At 37.2% G+C, this 24443-nt stretch overlaps 1 protein-coding gene and 1 long non-coding RNA gene across 3 annotated transcripts in view; one reads left to right on the top strand and one right to left on the bottom strand.

Moving 5' to 3' along the window:
• Positions 1-3012: 3012 nt before the first annotated feature.
• Positions 3013-24038, bottom strand: LOC150012267 (uncharacterized). 2 transcript variants are annotated; one of them, XR_016510734.1, is made up of 4 exons: positions 23671-24038; positions 5497-5557; positions 4864-4936; positions 3013-3394 (listed from the first exon to the last, which is right to left on the bottom strand). It is a non-coding gene; the product is annotated as an uncharacterized LOC150012267 (long non-coding RNA). The 2 variants fall into 2 exon arrangements; XR_016510735.1 differs by lacking the exon at positions 23671-24038 and adding an exon at positions 23439-23541.
• The window catches only part of LIN7A (lin-7 cell polarity scaffold A), a 149111-nt gene continuing 147984 nt past the window's right edge, over positions 23317-24443 (top strand). Inside the window, exon 1 of the mRNA XM_090275668.1 lies at positions 23317-23395. Coding sequence (XP_090131794.1) covers positions 23353-23395 — 43 coding nt within the window. The 5' untranslated portion in view covers positions 23317-23352. The remainder of the gene's footprint in view (positions 23396-24443) is intronic.

Genomic DNA, 24443 nt, shown 5'->3' with positions numbered 1-24443 from the left:
GTAGAATGAGGAAATGAAGGAAAAATGTGAGACTGTTGTACCTTCTCTCCTTCATAGATGAAAACTAGAACAAGGAAAAAATGATATTTTCCAAATAGCTATACTTGTTACTCAAATACAAGTAGTACATATACCTGAATGCTCAGTAGTCTTTCATATTTATGTAGGAAACATTCTGGTCTTGCCATCCTACAAGGAAAAGTTAGCTACAGGTTTGCATTGGTGACATATATTACAGCAAATTTATATATCATAACAAATCCTCATAAATATAATTTTCATTCTTTTCTGCCAACTCTTAAGTGTAGTGATATTAGTGTATCTTTTTCACTTATTGGCACCCTAAGTGCACCACACAATCTCTGATATGCTACAATACTGAATAAATTTGTTTGGATGACTGATGTATTCAGACTTGGTATGTGAGGAACCCAGCTGCCACCACTTTCCATTAGGAAAAGATACAACCTGCCCTTATACAAGCAGAGACAGGGACTCTCCCTTATATCTGATGTCCCTACCAGACAAAAGCTCAATGGATGGGCTGGTGGCAAAGGGGTAGAAGTTTAAGTATTTGGAATTACAGAAGGTTTGTAATTGTGCGTGTGTGCCTTAGGGAAGTGCAGAGTAGATCATGGAACCAGTGGCTTTAAGGCAGAACACTTGGAGAAATCATTTTGGGGGGAATTCTGCTTTATCTGGGTTGGATATGTGATTGAAACCTGGCTAGGCATAACGGTCAGGGAGAATTTTTGGCCAAGTAGTGAAAAAAAATGTTATGCAGTATAAATGAACTAGGAGAGCTAAGCACAGTGGATTTACAGTATACATACAATGAACTTTTCAGCTGGATCTAGAACCTAACCCTCATTTAATTTGCATTTAGTGCTTACAAGCATGAGACTGATTCCTGTTCATTTGGGACCTCAAAATAAATTGACAGGCTAAAAAGATAGATGCAGGCATTCAAGGTCACCTCCATATCTTTTCCAAGAATAGTATACACGTCCATCTGCTCACACACGATTTATATTAAAATTCAGCACACATTAGCTATTGGGTGCCAGGTGACATTTTATCTTGTTACCTCCTCCTAAGAAACAATTTATTTGTATTTATTAAGTTTACAGAAGCTGATTTATTTTAAAAAAGAATTGAGTAAATCCTTCAGGCAAAAAGCAGAATTTTATAATTCTCATCCATCATTATTCTCTATTAGGAACTTCATAGTTAACATAAAGTCTGGAAAATAGCAAACACAAGTACTGAATTCCAGATACCGTTTCAAACAGTTTACACAGATTATCTCGTTTGACCTTCACAACAACCTACTCCATAGGTACAATTATAATCCAATTTTACTGATGTAGAAACAGTGCAGGAGATACTGAGTCCTTTGGCTGAAGCCACACAGGTAGTAGGCAATGGATCTAGGATTCAAAGTCCACAGACTGATTTCAAAGCAGGAGCACTTAACCTCCAGGCCACATTGTCACTGAGCACTGGGTCATTCGCCACCAAGGGTTTAGAATTTGTTTTAAGTTTAGCAAAGTACTCCTCAAATTTTAATGCACTTACGAATTACTATATAAAAGTATAGACCCTAAACCAAGTTTCATGAGTGATGTAAAGGATTTCAAGGGCAATTTTGCCTTCGTAGATAACTTCAGAACTTAACCCTGGAAAGAAGCAATCTCACTGTAATTTGTAAAATCACAGCCAGACTGTAAAGCAAATGCAGTGTAAGGAGAAGTCAGCCCTCCCTAACAGCGCTTAAATGTGCCAAATACAGATAACTTATCTATTCATCAGGGTTCAGAAATTTTAAGGTATAATAAATCTGCCTGTTGTATTGCAGTTAGTACACAAAATATAAATATAAATACTTAGAAGATATAAATACTTAGAAATATATTTTTATTAGTATTGTTGCCTATTCAGACATGCTTTAATCACTTTTCATATATTAGATGTGAAGATAAAAAAAACAAAAATAAAAGCTAAACCCAAATATGGTTTTGTCCATGTTCAGCTTTTGTCCTTTAAAAGAGTAAAGAACTTCCACATTTCCCAGTATTGGTTTAACTCTCAGCAACATGCCCAATATTAATTAGTGGAACTAGGTCTTTTGCCTAAAATCATAGAAAATTTTAAGATACATAGAATTATGTCTTGATATTTATACTTTAGAAGTCTAATGGAAAAAATTCTGGCACAAGATGAGGATTATAAAAATCTCATTTGAATTCGGTAAATGCATTTGTCATTGAGATATTTCTTTTTACTGCTAGATAAAAGCTGAAAGATCAACTGAAGTTGTCTATATCTATTTTTATATTTCCACATTTATAAGTTTCTTTAAAAGAATCCCTGGATTCTAAATTTTAAATAATCCAGTGATACATATAGAATTACACAATAGTATGATGCCTATGTGCTATGGTGTCCAAATGAAAACTTCTTAGTTATGAGTATCACCAGAATATTATTAAATGAACCCTGTAGGAGGTAGAGCTTATAGGCTAAGAAGATGAAGAAGCTCAACCACCTCTTATTCTGAAGGAAACACACTTATATTCCCTCAGTGAGTAAGATAATGCCCATTGAAAAGAGTTCATCTGTTGGAGAGAAGGATGTTACCAAGTTTTAGAAAGACATATTAACACATTTTAATTAGTTTAAATTTTATTAAAAATGTATTTTGTATATCCAGGAAAATGAACGTATGAATCATGGTTTCCATAATAGATAAGAGAAAAATCAAAGTCATCAATAAACCTAAGAACAACATAATTATATAAGACTTTTTACCATAGAATGTGTTCGAGGTGTATATATTCTTTTGAATTAGTGTTTTGAGTTTCTTCAGATAAATTCCCAGACATAGAATCCATTTTCAATTTTCTGAGGTATCTCCATAGTGTTTTCCACAGTGGCTGCCCCAGTCTGCATTCCCACCAACAGTGCACAAGAGTTCCTCTTTCTCCACAACCTCGCCAGCACTTGTTGTTTCTTGATTTATTGATGGTAGTCATTCTGACATGTGTGAGGTGGTATCTCATTGTGGTTTTAATTTGTATCTCTCCGATGGCTAGTGACATTGAGCATCTTTCATATGTCTATTGGCCATCTGTATGTCCTCTTGGGAGGAGTGTTTATTCAAGTCTTTTGCCCACTTTTTAATTGGATTGTTTGTTTGGTTTGGATTTATTTTGTTTAGTTTTATAAATTCTTTATAAATTTTGGATATTAACCCCTTATCAGAAGTATCAGCGAATATGTTCTTTCATACAGTGGGTTGTCTTTTCATTTTGTTGATGCTTTTCTTTGCTGTGCAAATCTTTTTAATTTGATATAGTCCCATTTGTTTATTTTTTTCTCTTGATTCTCTTGCCTGAGAAGATATATCAAAAGAAGTATTGCTACAAGCAATGCCCAAGATTTTACTGCTTATATCTTCTTCTAGGATTTCATGGGCAGCATTATTTACAAAAGCCAATATTTGGAAGCAGTCCACATGTTCATCAGTAGATGAGTAGATAAAACAGCTGTGATACATTTACACAATGGAATACTCGTCGTCGTCGTCGTGGGCAGCCGTCTGTCTCGAGAGACGATGGTGTAGCTTCTTCAGAGTCTATCTGCACCGCCAAGAATGGCTGTGCAGTCCGACTCGGGAGTGACATGGTATCTGTCTCCTCCCGTGTTGAATCGACATCTTGCGATGACGCTGAAGCTACAGAGCCTGGGCAGGGTGATATGGAGGGTCTGCTGTTGCCCATGCAGCAGACCCCCCCTCTCTTCGCAGCTGAAGGGTCCAAGGGAAAGACGGAGTCAATACAGCTTGGCTTCAGGTGCGCTGCAGGAGTTGCCGGTGTTGACTACAACGTCAAACCGCCTTAGGGACTCCGGCTCCGGATTTTCTGTCGGGGTTTACTCCCTTAGCCTTTCCCCTGAAGAGGTATGCCGCAAGGCAGCGGAGGTTTTTTGGAGTCAGAGTTTTCCTTCTCTGATGTACCCTGACTGGAAGATCGAACCAGCGACACTTAGCTCGCAGGCCGACGCTCAATCCACTGAGCTAAACCAGCCAGGGCAAATGGAATACTACTTGGCCATTAAAAAAGAAAAAAGAAAAATTTTACCCTTTGCAACAGCATGGATGGACCTGGAGAACATTATGTTAAGTAGAATAAGCCAGTCAGTGAAAGACAACTATCATAGGATTTCACTCATACGTGGAATCTAATGAACAAGCAACTAATAAGCAAAATAGAGACAGACTCATAGAAGGAGAGCAGGTTGACAACTGGGGAGGGTGTTGATGGGGGTGGAGGGATGGAGCAAAAATGAAAAAGATTCATGGACATGACAACAGTGTGGTGATTGCAGTGGGGAAGGTAGAAGAGGATATAAGGGGGATAAATTACAATGGAAAAATACAATAAAAATAAACTATTATTAAAATTATACATAATCTTTATGCAAAAATTAAATTAAAGGATGTGTTTGGATTTGTTAAAACTAAGATTTCTAAGTGATTTTTAAAAATCAAAACAGGCTTTTTTCCTGTCAAAAACCTTTGTGAGATAAACAAGGCAATGACAATTTTAAACATATAAAGAGGGGAGAGAGGGAGGGGATATGGGTGGAATAAAAGGGAAGGGAGTAGTCAAGGAACATGCATGAATGACCCATGAGCATGGACAACAGGGTGGGGATTGGCTGTGGGAATGGGGGGTGGGGTGGGCTGGGTGGAGAACAGCAAAGGGGGAAAAAAATCGGGACAACCATAATAGAACAATGATAAAATATTTAATAAAAATAATTCAAAAAATGATCTTATATGTGATGAAAAAAGGTTACCAATTTAATTTGTGTTTCACTAAGCTATTCAATACAAGTTGTAACCTAATGAGGGTTGTTTTCCAGCACTCTCCTTGAAAGATGAAGACAAAAAAGAGAAGTAAGCTTTGTTTAGTCCCCTTTAAAAAGGATTTTTGCATTTAATAAGCATGACAATTTACAGTCCACAAAAGGTTGTTTTATATTGCTTTTCGCTACCTTCAGTTCCCTCAGGATTTGTGTAAATGCTTTCCCTAACAAATGGATATCTCAAAAAATAAAAATTTGGAAAGGCAATATTAATATTGATAAAAAGGATGAAAATAAAAGCAAACGCAGAAGTGAAAAATTTGAAAAGTGAAATCATGAAGAAACAAATATATCAGTATATGAGATGCAAAATACAGGCATTTTTTTAAATTTACACAAATATTAACTTTACGAATCAATGAAGCACTGAAAAATTGTTGATAATATCCTGAAGTCTCAAACTTAAAGAGAATTTAAACCTGGAGTTAATGTTAGTTAGGTAGTAATATCCTTGACATATTATTATACTATAACCCAGATCTAAATCACATTGTAAAGATGAGGACTGAGGGAATATGGAAACCAAATTATTGAAGCTGCATATTTTAAGTCAGAGGTTCTTACCTTACATGGAAGAAACTTTCATAGTCATTGAGTAGGTGGCTCCCAAAGGACTAGAAACATGCTAAAAAAGAAAAATGACCTGTCAGATTAAAATTACCTGCAGGCTCGGCATTGGTGGTATACCGCAATCCTGAGCATGCCATTGATACATCTAGTAAAATGCCTCTTCCCTCACAAAATCTATTTTTTCAATGAGGTTACCTGGTAATATTTTCCCTGGAACTATATTTCTACTCTATATGGAAAATGAATAGATGAATGGTATTTTCTTTAGTTTTAAAATCCCTTGGAAGTCAACGTTACATTTCTTCAATAACCCAAGGAGTCAAGGGAGGAAAAATAACAGACATGCAGTATAAGTAATAACAAGTAAAGAAAATATAACAAGTACACAGATGAAGAAAAATTGGAGGGCAGAAATATAAATGCTGCAATTTTATCTCCACTTTTTCTCCTGCATGATGTAGAATCCAACAATTAACCTGGCACTAACTCCACCCACACTTCCCATTGACTCAGTGGGAGCTCTTCACAGAGCTTCAATTATGAGCTGCATATAACACAAAATTGTTAACTTGCTCATTTACCATCTCTCCTATTCCCTAAATATTTTATCTCATCTACTAATGTGAACATTCCACTGACAGCAAATGCAAATACTTTGCATCTTAAGAGCTACAACATTTATATTCATCCCATATAAAAATGAAACATAAAGTTCTTATCTATGAATAAAATGTCTTATACATATATGAATTTTTGTCTTGTATATTTGCCAGTCTGAATAAAGACATCAGTCACTACATACAAGCACATTATTACACTGAAAATGTGTGGTGGGAATGTTGTACATATAAAGACTTGAGGTAAGGAGGGAAAGATCCCTCCCAGCTGATATTACTGGATGGAAAAAATTGGTTTACAGTTGTAATACAAATAAATCATATTTAATAAGTAATAATACAAGAATAAATTGTTTCATGTGCTCACAACTGTAAACCTACTTTTTCGTACTCCTGTATAACTTCTATATGCTCAGTGACATTTTCCATTTATTCCCAAGCTTTATCTCTAATTTTAAAATTGGTGATGATAGTTTTACAGAAATGATATAAAGTATTCAATGCACCACAATTTTAATCTCTGTAGTCACCCTGTCTCCTTATTTTCTTTAAAATATTTCAACTGAATTAACAAAGTATCATTATTTCAAAGCTCATTTGGAAAGATGAGGTTTCCTCAATAATTCCCGAAAGCCTCCCATAATAAATATCTCTTCCTTGATGCAAACCAGCATTTGCTTATATCCTAGCCACATAAAAATCTCTCATCTTTTCCCCATTACTTCATTTTTTTCTTTTTAGATTACTTCAAGATACAATAAGCTACTACAATGATTAGTTCAGAAATAAGCAGAAATATTTGAGGGTACATACATGACATTTGAAAAAGAATGTGGGGTGTTAAGAAATCTTGAGTCCTCAGAATTTCAAACTTAAACCACTGTATACTTTTTCTTTGTATGCTAACAACTCTTTTACAGCCAAACTCATCAACTCTCAAAAAATAATATGTTTTTTAATTTCTACCATGATGAACATTGAAGAAAATAGTGCCCTCCAACCAATGGGCCAAGTCTTTGTTTCTAGGGCCTCTGAATGGATCTATTTTCTTCAGATGTGACTAGAACATCACCAGGTGATATAATTTTGACTTTCCATTAATATATATTTAGAACTTGTAATCATTTTTTCTATAATAGATTTTACTATGTCACCTCAAAAAAATAAATAAATAAATAAATAAAAAAGTTCTATCACCTTTCTGCCCAGAAAGGTCTTCTGAATAAATCCTAAACTCCATAGGTTGACTCTCAAGGCCTCATAGAGTACTTGCTGTTCCCCTCTTTACCAGCTTCTTTCTAGTGTTAATGTTTTGTTACTTCCTTTGTGTTTTCCATTTTTCAGTCAGGTGGACTATTTTAAAAATAGAATAAAAACCATTGTTTCTTGATTCCATACATTTACACATTCTGTTCAGTTCAACCAAAATGTCTTTTAATCCTGCCCTCACCTAAAAAATCATCCTATTTTTAAAGATGCAGCATAAATGCCATCTTTTTTGCAATGGCTTCCATATTCCATGTAATACTTTGTTCATAAGTCTTGTATGTCATGACATTTACCACGTTCTACCCTGTTTTGTAGATAATTGTGACAGCTATAGATTCCTATAGGGCTAAGTCCACATTTTATTTATCTTTTTTATGGTAAATCTCAAAAATATATAGTAGAGAAATATCTTGTATAAAGTAAGCAACCAATAAACATAGCTGAACTAATTTTCCATTGTAAAATGTATTTATAATGAGTATGGTTCTTCACTCATTCTTTATTTCATTAATGTTTACTAAACATAAATTTTATGCCAGGCAATGAGTATATAGTGGCAAACCAACATTGTCAGTCTGCTTATTAAATTTACAATCTAGTGTTACAATGTAGTGTAATATATAAAGCACTGGACTGACTGTCACCTGGGTTTGAGCTGGAGCCATTCCTCACTCTAGAAAAACATATTTGAGTAGACACAACTTGTTAAATAATATATATAACATACAATATACATCAATATCAATAATACATATATCAATATCTTCAGTACTTAGCAAGCACAGTACTTAGTACATAGTAGCCACTGGACATAAAACATAGAATGAATGAGTGTATATTCTCTTTCTCTTTCGCTTTCTCTCCCTCGCTCCCTTCCCTGCGCCATACACACGTTTACACTTTTCTGAAACAAATGGCTTTCATAAATATTGGTAACAAAATTTCCTCCTAAACTTCATAAGAAAAAGCAACAGTAAGTTGATATTTTATTAGTAGGGGACTGGTGCAGGAAGGTGTGGCAGAGAGAAGAAAGAGAAGAGCCGACAATGGTGATCTCTGTTTCCTATGAACTGCAAAACATACACAACCACCCATTCTCTTCCTGGGAAGCCTTCACCTGTCATCCACAGGGGCCCAGAAAAGCAAGGACCTTACATGCTGCCACTGCTTGTTAACCTAAGGGAAAAGCATTATGCTTTACATTAAAATCTACATCCATCTTTTTGTATTATCCTTTATTATGTGATTCAATATTTGTGATGATGCATTGTAACAATTCATTTGCAGAGTTCAAAACTGATTTCAGTACAGAACTTCAAGAATGAATTTTTGTGTGCACATGTGCACACACACATGTAAAGTAGAAGCCAAATAGAAATTAAAATAAAAATACTAGGATAGAAATGATTTTCATGACCCTCTTTGTAAATACAAATTTGACATTAATTGTAGTTGTAATAAAGATAAGACCAGTAGAGAGCACTACATGCACTGACTTTTAAAGTATTCTTTCAAATACTAACTAGTAACATTTAAGGAAAAAATATTTCTTGTTTTTATTTTTACATATACTTTTCACCAATTAGTAATCAATGTGTTGTTTTATTTGAAAAATAAAGTACTTAAACATCTCCTTGTGTTGTTTTGTGTGTGTGTTTGTGTGTTCTTATTTCATTTGGTGAAAATAAAATGTTTAATAAAATATCTAAAATTATATTTTTAATTTAAAACTTTTTTTAACTTGTTAGACATATATAGTGTTGCCCTCCTAGTTGAAAAATTTCATAATCATTGTTGACTTAATGGGTTTTTGGATGGTGTATCATAACATACATTCTAAACAGGATAAAATGGTCTATGGCAACAAGTTTTTTTTTTTTTAATTACCTTGGCATTTTAGGTTTTAGAAATTCATTTAAGTATACATTTCTTTTGAGTTATTAATTGGTATGTGGTAGAATTTATACAAAGAAGCAGAAATAAAATGGTCATAGGCATTGCAATCTGGAAGCGTATCATTGAAAAAAGTCATAGTAGCACTGTATTATACAAAAGTAGAAGGCCATAAATGAAGGGAATACATGTTCTTAAAGATTATATAAATAAGAAAAAAAATTCATCTGTAGCACCATTTGAGATGGCAAAAACCTAAAAACCACCTAGAAGTACATCTATATGAAACTATTCTGATGGAATTTTACGAAGTTAAGAAGGATTATTTAATCAACATGTATTGACATGAAAATACTACTAGATAAAATAATCAAGGTGTAAAATATGGTGTATAGTGATGCTATTTGAGTTTTAAAAAGCTGTGCATGTGTGTAAATTTTCCAGAAGAATACACACACATAAAATCCCTATTCACATTGGTTACTTGTGGTGAGTGGGCCTTTATAATATCCTTTGAGAATTGTTTTTCATGCACATTACTTTACAGTTAAAATTTCATAACAAAATGCGTGTTAACAAGGGAATATGTAAGTTATATAGAAGTTTTAATAGAATAATTTACTTGCCTATCCTAGATAAAAATGGCAGAGATTTGCTTACTTTCTCTATTTATTTGAGATTGCTTTGATTTGGGGCTTAGACAAAAATATTCATAAATTCCAGGTGACAAGAATCTGGAGATACTCAAAGTAAAACCATCCTCAAAGTGGGACAACTGTAATAGAAAAAATAATAAATCAATTAAAAACAAAAAACAAAAAAATAATCCTCATTTGTCTCAAGTTTTCTCATTTTAGTTAAGTTCTCAAGAGGCCAAAATAAAGGCATAATGTTATGTATTATGTAAGTAAATGCTTTGAGCAACAAGTAAAATTAAGAAATATTTGAAAGAGGAAACTTCTTAGAGATGATACATTTCAGAAAGCAGATATACCTTGCATAACTGCAGACTTGGGGAATGGCATGTAAGATTATAAGTATCAGAAAGGTCCACCTACATGGGCAAGGGGTTGAATTCATCCAAGGCCAGAAAGGCAGGGAAAACCAAGAAGCTGAGAGTGAGGAACTTAGTCTAACAGAGCATAATTTGATCCCACTGATAACTTTTTTTTTTTTAAATATATTTTATTGATTATGCTGTTACAGTAGTTCCAATTTTTTCCCCTTTACTCCCCTCCACCCAGTATCTCCCTCCCCCAGCATCCCCCCCCAAGTCCATACCCATGGTTCGTAAAAAATAACTATCCCTCCCTCTCAGATATTAAGACCCTTTGTAATCTTGTAAAGGACAATGGGCGAAGGTCTCAAGCTCCTCTAGCTGCTTCAAGCTGGACATGGTCGTCGTCCTACCTACCCTTGGGTCCAGAAATCCCTAATAAGAGTGGGGGTGTGGAGGGGAGGGTGGCCTTCCCACATGGGGAAGGATCATGCAGACTCCAGGTCAGTTGGCTGTCTCCGGACAACGGCGTGCTTGGTTTAGCAGGCTGGCATCCTTGTTGTGTTCTGGGGGCAACAGATTTGGCAAAAAGGGTTAAAAAGCATCATTCAATCCATAACTACTAGGTGGCAAAAGGCAGGGATTAATTTTTCAATGTTCCACATTAGGAGAAAAAAAAAAAAAAAAAAAAGGGCTTCTTTGGAGGAAGGTGTGCTAGGCACATCTCTCCTGTCCAAAACCTTTTGCCCATTTTATTTAGTTTGGGCTGAGGGAAATAGTTTATGTTTCCCCCCTCTCAGACCTCTGGGCCCTTTCTGTCCAAGCCATTAGGATAGAAAAGAGAATTCAGTTTTAAAGTGAAGCCCACAGACCACCCCATTCTTCACCAACTCAGCCATTTAGTTCAGCCAAACTGTTGAGTCTCCGGAGGCAGCGTTGCAGAGAGGATTAAGTGAGGCTTATGCGTACAGACAATCACTCAGGTAATGCGGTCATAGGCTTATGCCCTCTGGTTCAATTTTGCTCATTTGTTTGTGTTGTTCATTAGTTTCCTGTAATAGGTGACAGCATAACGTATTTTTCTTTCGTTGCCTGGCTTATTTCGCTAAGCATAATTCTCTCTAGTTCCATCCATGTTGTTGCAAATGGTAGAAGTTCCTTCTTTCTTTCTGCTACATAGAACTCCATTGTGTAAATGTACCACAGTTTTTTGATCCACTCATCTACAGATGGGCATTTAGGTTGTTTCCAGCACTTGGCTATTGTAAATAGTGCTGCTATGAACATTGGAGTGCATAGGTTCTTTTGAATTGGTGTTTCAGGATTTTTCGGATATAATCCCAGTAATGGAATTGCTGGTTCAAAAGGCAGTTCCATTTTTAGTTTTTTGAGGAAATTCCAAACTGTTTTCCATAGTGGCTGCACCAGTCTGCATTCCCACCAGCAATGCACCAGGGTTCCCGTTTCTCCGCATCCTCTCCAGCACAAGTTGTTTGTTGATTTGTTGATTATGGCCATTCTGACTGGTGTGAGGTGGTATCTCATTGTGGTTTTTATTTGCATCTCTCTGATGGCTAGTGATGTTGAGCATATTTTCATATGTCTGTGGGCCCTCTGTATGTCTTCTTTGGAGAAGTGTTTGTTTAGGTCCTTTGCCCATTTTTTAATTGGGTTGTCTGTCTTCTTGGTGTTGAGTCGTATGAGTTCTTTATATATTTTGGAGATCAATCCCTTGTCTGAGATGTCATTGGCGAATATATTTTCCCATATGGTTGGTTTCCTTTTCATCTTGCTGATGTTTTCTTTAGCTGAGCAGAAACTTTTTAGTTTGATGTAGTCCCATTTGTTTATTCTTTCCTTTATTTCCCTTGCCTTAGGAGATATATCAGTGAAAATGTTGCTACGTGGGATATCTGAAATTTTCCTGCCTATTTTTTCCTCTAGGACTTTTATGGTATCACGGCTTACATTTAAGTCTTTGATCCATTTTGAGTTTATTCTGGTGTATGGTGTAAGTTGGTGGTCTAGTTTCATTTTTTTGCATGTCCCTGTCCAGTTCTCCCAACACCATTTGTTGAAGAGGCTCTTTTCACTCCATTTGATGTTCTTTCCCCCTTTGTCAAATATTAGTTGACCATATGAACCTGGGTTTATTTCTGGGCTCTCTATTCTATTCCATTGATCTATATGTCTGTTTTTATGCCAGTACCAGACTGTTTTGATTACCGTGGCCTTGTAGTATAGTTTGATATCAGGTATTGTGATTCCTCCTACTGTGTTCTTCTTCCTCAAAATTGCTGTGGCTATTCGGGCTCTTTTTTGGTTCCATATAAATTTTTGAAGTATTTGTTCTAGGTCTGTGAAATATGTTGCTGGTATTTTAATAGGGATTGCATTGAATCTATAAATTGCTTTGGGTAGTATGGACATTTTAATGATGTTGATTCTTCCCATCCATGAGCATGGTATATGCTTCCATTTATTTGTATCTTCTTTAATTTCTTTCTTCAATGTTATGTAGTTTTCTGAGTACAGGTCTTTTACCTCCTTGGTTAAGTTTATTCCTAGGTATTTTATTTTTCTTGTTGCTATGGTAAATTGAATTTTTCTTTCAGTTTCTATCTCTGAGTTTTTATTGTTGGTGTATAAAAATGCCTTTGATTTCTTAATATTGACTTTGTATCCTGCTATTTTGCCGAATTCACTTATTAGGTCGAGTAGTTTTTTTGTGGAGTCTATAGGGTTTTCTATGTACACTATCATGTCATCTGCAAATAATGACAGTTTTACTTCCTCTTTTCCAATTTGGATGCCTTTTATTTCTCTTTCTTGTCTGATTGCGGTGGCTAGAACTTCCAAGACTATATTGAATAGGAGTGGGGAGAGCGGACATCCTTGTCTTGTTCCTGATCTCAGGGGGAATGCTCTCAGTTTTTGCCCATTGAGTATGATGTTGGCTTCAGGTTTCTCATATATGGCCTTTATTATGTTGAGGTATGCTCCCTCTATTCCCATTTTGCTGAGAGTTTTTATCATAAATGGGTGTTGTACTTTATCAAATGCTTTTTCTGCATCTATTGATATTATCATGTGGTTTTTGTCTTTCATTTTGTTTATGTGGTGTATTACGTTTATTGATTTACGAATGTTAAACCATCCTTGCATCCCTGGGATGAATCCTACTTGATCGTGGTGTATGATCTTTCTAATGTGTTGCTGGATCCGGTTTGCCAATATTTTGTTGAGGATTTTAGCATCTATGTTCATCAGCGATATTGGCCTGTAGTTTTCTTTCTTTGTTGTGTCTTGACCTGGTTTTGGAATTAGGGTTATACTGGCTTCATAGAATGAGTTTGGCAGTCTTCCCTCTTCTTGTATCTTTTGGAATAGTCTGAGAAGGATAGGAGTTAGTTCTTTCCTAAATGTTTTGTAGAATTCACTTGTGAAGCCATCCGGTCCAGGGCTTTTGTGTGCTGGGAGTTTTTTGATTACTGCTTCAATTTCACTAGCTGTTATTGGTCTATTCAGACTTTCTGCTTCTTCTTGATTCAGTTTGGCAAGACTATAGGTTTCCAGGAATCTGTCCATTTCCTCTAGGTTGTCAAATTTCTTGCCATACAGTTGTTCATAATAATTTCTTATAATCCTTTGTATTTCTGTGGTATCAGTTGTGATTTCTCCTCTTTCATTTCTGATTTTATTTATTTGGGTCCTCTCTCTTTTTTTCTTGATGAGCCTGCTTAAAGGCTTGTCAATTTTGTTTATTTTTTCAAAGAACCAGCTCCTACTTTTGTTGATCTTTTGAATTGTTAGTTTAGACTCTATGTCATTTAATTCTGCTCTGATCTTGATGATTTCCTTCCTTCTACTTGATCTGGGCTTTGCTTGTTGTTCTTCCTCTAGATCTTGTAGCTGTAGGGTTAAATTTTTTATTAGATATTCCTCTAGCTTTTTTAGGTAGGCCTGTATTGCTATGAACTTTCCTCTTAGGACTGCTTTCGCTGTATCCCATAGGTTTTGGGTTGTTGTGTGTTCATTATCATTAGTTTCCAGAAACTTTTTGATTTCTTCCTTGATGTCATTGTTAACCCATTCATTATTTAATAGCATGTTATTCATTCTCCATGAGTTTGAATGTTTTTGAGTTTTTTCCTTGAGGTTGATTTCCAATTTTAAGCCATTGTGATCTGAGAAGATGCTTGATATAATTTCAATTTTCTTGAATTTGTTAAGGCTTGTTTTGTGTCCTACCATGTGGTCTATCTTTGAAAATGTTCCATGTGCACTTGAGAAGTATGTATATTTTGCTTCTTTGGGGTGAAAACTTCTATATATATCGACTAAGTCCATTTGATCTAGAGTGTTGTTCAGTGCCTCCATATCTTTGGTGTTTCTTTGCTTCAAAGATCTGTCCATTGTTGACAATGGGGTGTTAAAGTCCCCTACTATGAGTGTGTTGTTGTCTATATCTTTCTTGGAGTCTTTCAAAAGTTTCCTTACATATTTGGGTGCTCCTAAGTTTGGTGCATATATATTTATAAGGGTTATATCTTCTTGATGGATTTTTCCCTTAAGTATTATGAAATGCCCTTCTTTGTCTTTTTTTATGGACTTTGCTGTGAAATCTGTTTTGTCTGATATAAGTATTGCTACCCCGGCTTTTTTTTCATGTCCATTTGCTTGGAATACATTTTTCCATCCCTTTACTTTCAGTCTGTGTAGATCTTTTGTTCTAAGGTGGGTCTCTTGTAGACAGCATATATGTGGGTCATTCTTTCTAATCCATTCAGCTACCCTATGTCTTTTAATTGGAGCATTTAATCCATTTACATTTAAGGTTATTACCGATAAGTACTTATTCATTGTCATTTTTCCCCTTTGTACTCGTGTTCTTCTCTGTCTCTCTCTGTTTCTTTATCTTCTTAGAGCAGACCTTTTAGCATCTCTTGCATTGCTGGTTTGGTGGAGATGTATTCTTTTAGGCTTCTTTTGTCTTGGAAGCTCCTTATTTCACCCTCCATTTTGAATGAGAGCTTTGCTGGGTATAGTATTCTAGGTTGTAGGCCTTTGTTTTTCATTGCTTGGAATACTTTTTGCCATTCCCTTCTGGCTTGTAGTGTTTCTGCTGAGAAATCTGATGATAGCCTTATTGGAGTACCCTTGTATGTTATTAGTTGTTTTTCTCTTGCTGCTTTTAGGATCCTCTCTTTGTCTTTGAATGTTGCCATTTTAATTATGATGTGTCTTGAGGTGGGCCTGTTGGGGTTCATCTTCATTGGGACCCTCTGTGCTTCCTGGACTTGCGTGACTCTTTCTCTCGTCATGTTAGGAAAGTTTTCTGTCATTAGTTTTTCAAAGAGGTTTTCTATCCCTTGCTCTTCTTCTTCTCCTTCTGGAATTCCTATGATACGGATATTATTACGTTTCATGTTGTCCTGCAGCTGTCTTAGAACCTCTTCAGTCTTGTTCAGTCTTTTTTCATTTTGTTGCATTGTCTGGGAGTTTTTGTGTAGGTTGTCCTCCAGCTCGCTGATCCGATCTTCTGCTTCCTCTAGCCTGCTTTTAATTCCTTCTACTGTGTTCTTCAATTCAGAGATCGTATTTTTCATTTCCTCCTGGCTCTTATTGATAGCTTCTATGTCCTTTTTCATGCTCACGTAATTTTCTGTGAGTTCCTTGTAGTTTTTCTGGAGTTCTTTGAAGTTTCCGCTGAGCTCATTCAGCTTCTCCATAATCCATGTTTTGAATTCCATATCTGATAGTTCGCTCCCCTCTATTTCATTTAGCACTCTTTCTGGGGATTCTACCTTTCCTTTTGATGGGAGGTTGTTTCTCTGTCTCCCCATTTTTTTGACTCCTATTGTTTGTTGGTGCTTCTTGGAATGATCTGCACTTCCTGGATCTGCCTCTGGTGGCGTCAGATCCTGTACCAGTCTGGCCCTAGGCAGCCTGTTGGAGACTTCCAGGGATCTACTGCTGTTGTCTGTCTTCTTTGATTGTTAATCTATTCAATCTGTGATTAGCTGTCAGGCTTAAGAACTGTGGGTGTGGCAGCTTAATTCCTGTAGGCAGGGCTTTTGCTTCCCCTCAGGCTGACGCCACTTGGAGGGGAATGGTCTACCCGCAGTACTGGGGATGAGTCAGCACTGGGACCCAGTCAGCTGCTCCTCCAGTTCTCCCCTCAAAGCCACTGTGCCAAATTCTCCCCAAGTGTCTCCAGTCCTCTCTGCCTTCCCTCTGCTTGAGCCCAGGGTAAGTGGTGGCCAAAATATTTTCGTATGTGATCCACTTAAGAGCTCTTTTTCTCCTGCTGTTTCTCTCCGGCTAGCAAGAAAGCCTGTGGCTTTTCGCTTTTCACAGCTGATACTATTTTACTTTCCACTCTGTCGCTGTAGGCTGGGAAGCCCAGCTGGGGGTTTAGACCCTGCCCTTCTCAGGGGGAATCCCCGGCTGCTGAGCTGTTTCTCAGTCCCTTCAGCAGCCACCCGTGTGAGCCCAGCCAGCCCTTCCGCGTCTCCGCACTCCCTACCGGTCACGTTGTGATGTAGCGGCCTTTTCTGTCTCTCCGTGGTTATAAGACTTCTTTCCAGCTAGTGTTCCATTGGTTATTCCAGATGATTTCTCCAAAATTAAGTTGTAAATCCAGACTGGTCCTGGGAGGAGGTTAGTGTAGCTTCCACTTACTCCTCCGCCATCTTGGATCTCCCCACTGATAACTTTTAAGAAAAAGATAATCTATGCTTCAGATTGGGCACAGCAGATTATATTTAAATGCAAAGTAATTAAAATTGTAGTAATTTTTTTTCTTTAAATTAGAGCATTGGAGGACAAATAAGAGTTTGGAATCTTCTGAATGTGCTGTCCATGCTAATGATGCATTTTGTTCTTAAGCTTATAAATTTCTGGACAAGCACGCCCCTCAGCACATCTCAGTTCTGTTACTGGCCTCAATTCCTGCACTGGGTCACAATATGGGAAGAATTAGAAGATCGTGGCTTTTTCGTCTGTTTCTCTCAAATGTTCTTAATTAATTCTGCAGTACCAGAATTAAAAATAAATAAGTTCAGCTAGATTAAAAATTAAGAAGTCAGTTATTGAGGTGATTTTCAAGAAAAAAGCCTCTTAATAGTGTTCAAGTCCCAAACAAATGGGCAATGACCATCATTTGTGTTTTTTTTTTTTTTAAAGATCAAGTTAATGGAGTGCTCCCTTCACTATGGAAAGATTCTCTAGCAACATAGACACTCAATTATAATGATCATGTCGCTCTTTTTTCTTTAGTTTCTCATGCAAGCTCTTTGAAGATCTTGGTTCACCTGGTTAGCAATCTTTTAATTCAAATTTACAAAGAGTAGCTTTCTGCTCAAAGGTTTAATATTTTATTATCTACATGTAGGAAAGAAATATCTCCACGTTTCTTTTGAAAGTGAATGTAAACAGCCTCCAGCAAGTGTTTACAGAATCCAGACTTTTCTTTTTTTGGTATATCTTTAACACATACAAAGTTATAATATCACGTATTCTTATAAATAGATCATTTTGTAGTTAATTTTATGCACTTTCATTGATTCTTCTATGTCTTTTCCAAATATTTTATAAACTCCTCAAAATATGATAGTATGACTGCCTCTATTTCTTCTAACTCTATCTCAGGCCCAGCATTCCACAGTGTAGTTTTGTTGTTTTAAATTTTTTTTTTCTATCAAGTAAAATGTGACTTGTTTTCTGACCATTCTGAAGTAGCCTCCTCCCCTGATGCATACTTCATCACAACTTCCTGTTTTCTTTTCTTGTGGACACTTTGGTGTGCTTGTAAATATTTAACAATTGGCTTCCAGAGTCGGGGGAGGGGCAATCTTCAATATATAATATTTGCCAATACCCATGGTGTAAATACTCCCATTGTGGCCAATCAAAAGCTACCAATGTGATGCCACTGAAAGTGATGTTGGGACAAGATGCACATAATTGGGTTTTGAATAGCGGTGTGAACAGGCTTCAGTATATCAGTTTGTGGTCCTAACTACCTAAGATTGCCTGATTTATTATATATTTGTATTTTATGTCTCCCTTCCTAGAAAAACTAAGCTCCATGAGGACAGGCACTGTTTCCATGTTTAACAATGAATGTCCTTACACACTGAAAAACATCTGCCTTATGGCATGTGGATAATAAACATTTGTTGGATAAAAGCATAATTTTTGACCCCAAACTGAACATCTTAAGTTTTTAATGTGCAATGGTAATAAAAATATTTTTTAAAACCATTAAGGGTTGTGGGTTCTAAAAGTCTGGAACTACCTCCTGCGTATATGTGAGAAAAAAAGATGAGTCCAGTATCACTTAAAAAAATTATTTATCTTGCTTTTCTTGTATTAGTTAGGCTTTCCCAATGCTGTCAATATGAGGTTGAGATGCATAAAGAAAAAGAAGAACAGTCTAAGCTTTAAATTTAAATTTCATTAAAAAAATACCTATCATAACTTCCAACTGTGAAAATAAAACAATGTACATTTCAAACAAAAAACATCATTTTTATTCCAAGTTATATAGGCATAAATAAAATAGTATCTGAAAGAATCTGCACTTATTATATTAATATGTGTTATTGCCTATGGCAGAATCAGAGTAACAGTTAAGCATTATGATTTGCATGATAACTGGTAATGTAAAATAATGCAAATAAGACACTACAACCCAGGAGTCAATAGATAATAGATTTTACAGGTTTTCTTCTCTCAAAGTTCTTTTCTATTTCTTTTGAAAGAAATAAAAAATAATTGGAATTGACTTTTACTATTTATATTTCATCTTTAGTTTTCTAACATCCAACTGTGAATTAGTAACTTTTCATTTCATTCTGACATTATAATAATAATTTTTAATGTAGATGGTACGAGACAGTTTTTTTTTCTTAGCCCAGATTGCATTTATACATTTCATTTTATGATGGACACAAGGTAATTCATGAAAAGGTTTGTTATGTTTCTGTTAATGATATGATCTTTCACAGCCTGACTCTCAATGACTGTCTTTAGGCTTGTTTTTCTTACACTCCAAATCAAACTGCCTGTTTTATCAAAATATGTACCACACCTGCCCTCCCATCCCTGTATTTGCTCTCTTGCTCCTGGCAATGCCCTTCTCCTTAGCTCCACCTTTTGTAACTCTGACATTACTGTAGACCCAATTCAAATGTCAAATAATTCATTCTTTGCCTAGTATTTAGTCACTATTTAATCTTCTCCTGTTTGTTTATTACTTTCTTTACCATCTCTTTCTCCTTGACACAATCAGGGCCTTTTCTTATTTATTGAAATCCCAGTGCCAGAAACAGTGCATAGCACATAGTAAGTACAAATAAATATTTGTTGAGTGAGCAGACAAATTAGTTATCAAAACCAATCTAAGGATAAAATAAATGTAGTAAGATTCTCTATGGATGATGACTTTTAAAATAACCACAAACATTTATGTTCCAAAGTATAGGCTGCCACTTCATATTAATCTAGTGATATTTTGACAAAGTTGTGAGAATTAAAGAAGATAACGTGATATTTTGAAGCAAAGAAAATTTCTAACACCAAAGGCTGAAAGAATTCCAGTTTGAATGTGCTATTTTTCTCATATGTAACTGTTTATTATACTCCATTTATAATCTAACTAAACACATATTCTTGGAATGCTAATGCTTTATGAAAACCCACTCTTGATTTTGCCACATAATTTTAAAAGATTCAGTTAAGGGAAACACATCTTAATGTAACTTTGAATGAATTTTTATTGTTTTTCTATTACAGTTTTCCCATTTCCCCCTCTTTGCTCTCCCCTGTGAATGATTTTTTTTAATGAACAGATTTTATATTTCAAAGTAAGTAGTCATTTCAATATTAACTTATTTATATAAAATGGAACCTGTGTCATAGTTTTTTTCTGCTTTCACTTAAATTTCAATGCATTCCCTTTTTTTTCAATACATCTCAAACATAACAAAAAAGAGAAAGAATATATATAGAGAGAAATATAGACATAGATATAGATGGATAGATAACTATATAGATATATATCTGGAACTCTGAAATACAATGCTGAAAACACTAAATCTTCAAAAGTACAAAATGAAGTCTGTTTCTTAATGAACAGCACAAGCATTACTATACAGTGATTACTATTCTTACGCAAATTGCTTAACCAACCTCTGAGTCTCAGCTTGCTTATCCATAAAGTGAAATAACAATATCTACTTTTTCTGGACTGAAAAGAGGAGGGGAGAGAAAACAACCTAGCATCAACCCTGGCACATATAAACTGCTTAGTAAGTATATATTGAATTGATTGATTCCATTAAAAATACAGGTGCCAATGAACTAAATTATTATGTATTCTTTAATGAAAAATTGTAGTGACTGTGTAACCAAGCTGATAAAAGTATAATCCCATGTGATTTAAAAACTTCCTGAATAACACACAATCTACAAAGCAACACAATATGAGTAGACCAAGTATATTGACGTTGATACATGAAGTGATCCAGCAATTATTTGAGAGATGTTAAGTATGGTCACATCTACCCAAACAAAAAAAGAGATTATGAAAATTTTGCTATGTCTCTGCATGTCTCAATATAGAAATTCATATATGTTATTGGAGAGACAGTAGTTATTCATACTTCATAAAACACAAATTCTAACAGATAATGAATTATTCATTTTCAACAACTATATAGGCACAAGCTAAAGGCATTGAAGCTGGTGCTCTTAGAAATAATAACCAATGAATATAGAGGTGATTTGTGTTTCCTCTTTCTTTTTCAGTCTTTATAAACACCCTACAGAGTTAACATAGAAAGAGTTATAAAACAAAATTTCATTAGGGAGCTCAAGGCATAAGTCTAGAAACTTATTATTAAATGTTTGGTGTTGGGGATAACATTGGGAAATAAAAGGACAAAAAGCCTACCTTCATGGACCTCACAATCTCAGATTTCTGCTGAAATAGGTATGATTATGGCTTTTAGAGTGTTGAATGAAGCTGCTCAAATACATATTAATAATAAAATATGTTCTTAAAAGAACTACATTAGTGGCCAAGAGATCTGTATGTTCTTTTCATCCTCAATTATTGAATTTGTTTTGATATTCTGTGCAAAACCTTGAAACATACTCTGCTTTAGTGGGTGCAACTCAACTTCTTTCTGTTGATTTAGGGGATGTGAATAATGATAATCAAGCAGAATTGTTGCTTCTTTCTCAGTCCCATAGCACTTCCTTTCTGTCATGCTTAGAGCACTGAATGCTTAGAATTCTCACAGCTTGCTCATTTATCTCCCAGCCTGGACCCAGCACTATCCAGGGACAGGGCCACAACTCATTAATCTCTGCAAGGCCAGCACCTAGCAGAGTGCTTGCCAAATAGTTCAGATGGGATGCATGCTTGTTGTATAAATAAATTTGTATATACCTTACTCTCTTCAAAGCACATTCAGACCCTCACAAAATTTGGAAGACTGTGGGGTGAAATTAGTTTTTTCATTTGACAGACCCTCAGTGAGAGTGAAGGTTATTCCCTTGTTTGACAGATGAGCAAACTGGGGATCAGTGAGAAATTACATGATTTCTCAAGAGCACATAACTAAGACTTGAATTTCAAGATCAGTTTCTTTCTAAGGCATTTCAGTGAAAATATAGACATGTTGAACTGTTTTAGGGATATCTTTAGGGTATGTTGGATGTATGGTCAATCATCTTTGACTTTCTCAAATTATTGGTGAAGTCTTGCTTCTTTTTTTAAAAGTATAGACAATGGATGAAAAAGATCTCCAGAAATCTGTATTGTGATCAGAAGACAATGACATAGATCATATACCAATATTTTGCCATAAAACAGAATGTATTGCTGCCCCAAACAATTCTGCTCTGTCATAGGGAAGGGAATGGAGGGAGCTTTTTCCTTCACAATCCTAAACCCACACTCATCACCATTCTGCTTATACAGTTTTTCTATATACTTCTGAATCTCTTCATCAGGAAATAAGAGTTCCTACAGTGGCAAGATAGTGGAAGTAATTGAAGGGGTCACAGCTAGCATTTGAAGATGCTAGTAACTGAATCCTGATCAACTGACTCTAAAGTCACCCTTTTAATAGCATCATGCCCCACTAGATCCTAAGTTGCAGGAAAGCGGGAATTGTACTGAATTTCTAAATCAGACCAGGGTGCATGGCATGTAATGCTCCTAGCTCAATTCCTGACACACGTCAATAAAGTGAGAACTCTGAATAACCACTGACTAAATAACCTGAAAAAGTGCTAGGTACATGTTTTACAAACTTAGTAATGAAACTTCTCTCTTTCTCTCTTTTAAATTTAAAACCATTTTTAAAAAGTGTGCTTTTAAGGTGTAATATACTCAGGACCTTAATAAAGACCTGGTGACGGAACCCTGCCCTTAGGTCAGTTATCTTGCATACTGTTAAATGCCAACATTCAAAAAAAAAAAAAAAAAAAAACTAACAGAAATTAACAGCAACTATATCTATTACAACATTTTCTGACCTAGAAGCATTTTTCGCTCCAGGGGATGATGGCATTACAGGCTTGACAATTTATCTTAATCTGAAAAATATTTAATCTACCTCCTTCCCCCATATCCCCTTTCAATCTTGTCCCTTTCCGAAGACGCACGTATACTCTGACCATTTTATCTGACTGGAAAGTTGAAAGAAAGCAACACATCAACTACACCCATGTAGCGCTCCTCGGGGTGGAACAGCGAAGTTCCAGGGCAGAGAACCCTCTTTCCCAGAGCCAGCGATGCAGTCGCTCTCCGATACCTGCTCTGTTTCACGCCGCATCTGAAGGTCTGCCCGCAGCGAAACAGTTGCGTCTCCATCTGGCTGCCTACCCACCCAAGCTTTCTTCTACTCCATCACCACCACCACCACCACCTTCCCTCCGCCTCTCCCTCCTTTCTGTCTTCCCTCTCCACCCCCGCCCCCAATCTCCTCCTCTTTTTCTCACTACAAGCGGTTGCTGTTGCTGAAGCCGAGCGTCACTTCGGCTCCCACGGCAGACATGGCGACATTGACAGTGGTCCAGCCGCTCACTCTGGACAGAGGTAAGGGAGCAGCTCGCCCGCCAGGCCATTGCGTCCCCTCTACCTCTCCTTCTGTCCCTGCCAACTGCCACCAGGACAAGCGGACACGCTCGGGCAGAGGAAGCAGAGCGAGCGTGGATCAGCGAAGAAGGCTCTCGTTCCCGCCGAGAGCAGGATACTTTCTTCTCCTTTCTCTGCCCGCCACGTCCCCGCTGCCCCTTCACGCTACACTCGCCCGGTGGGAGGGTGCCTTCGCAGGGCTCTGGCAACCCCAGCCGCCACTCCCAGCGCCTCACCGGGTTGCCTCCGGGCCGCCGGCTTTGTTGGAGCGGATGCGCGGCAACCGCTAGGCGCCCGGGGCTCGGGGTTGCGGAGGAACAGGGAGGAAGCTTGCTGTGCCGGGTGGGGGCGCCTGCAGCAGTCGACCAGGGAAGCTCGGCCGGGGGCCCAGAAAGGAGGAAGTTTGTCCCGGCTCGGGGGGACCATGGTTGGTCCAGCTGCGGGTGCCCAGGCAGCCGCCCGGGGGCAGACGAGGCGCACCCCGGGGCAGCGGTGCCTGGGCGCACGGCGGCGGGGAACTACCCTCAGCCAAAAGGGCAAAGCAGAGCGTGAGCAGCCGGGTCCGGTTCTTCCCGGCTTCGGGCTCCGAAGGCGGAGGGGGTGGTTTGTCCCCGCTGCCAGGAGCTCTCCTGCAGTGGCACAGTGTCCCCTGCTCCGGCCAACCTCATTCTCTTCCACCAGGTGCCACTGCGGTGCCCGGGCTACAGAACGCGCTGGGACACAGCGCAGGCTGGGTTGAAATTCAACTTCTGACCTGCGACCCTGTGCATCCTGCCCTTTGACGTATTGGGGAAGCAGTGTTTGCTTCCTTGCCAAGCCTTAGGGTAGAGTCCTCTGCGATCCGGGCCTCTCTGCTGCACCTGCGAGGAGGGGTTATACCTGTCCCCGTGTGTTCGGGTTTCTTTTCTGGCTTCCGACGTCCCATTGTGAAGGCGCTTGAGTCCCCTCACGACCCTGCAGCGGAGGACACCTGCTTGTCCCCGTCCGCAGCGTCCGGATTTAGGACCTC

Source organism: Furipterus horrens, unplaced genomic scaffold, assembly GCF_987537825.1.
Source record: "Furipterus horrens unplaced genomic scaffold, mFurHor1.1.pri manual_scaffold_4, whole genome shotgun sequence".
Classification (NCBI taxonomy): Eukaryota; Metazoa; Chordata; class Mammalia; order Chiroptera; family Furipteridae; genus Furipterus; species Furipterus horrens.
The sequence above is the reverse complement of the archived record's forward strand: the minus strand, read 5'-3'. Positions and strand labels throughout refer to the sequence as shown.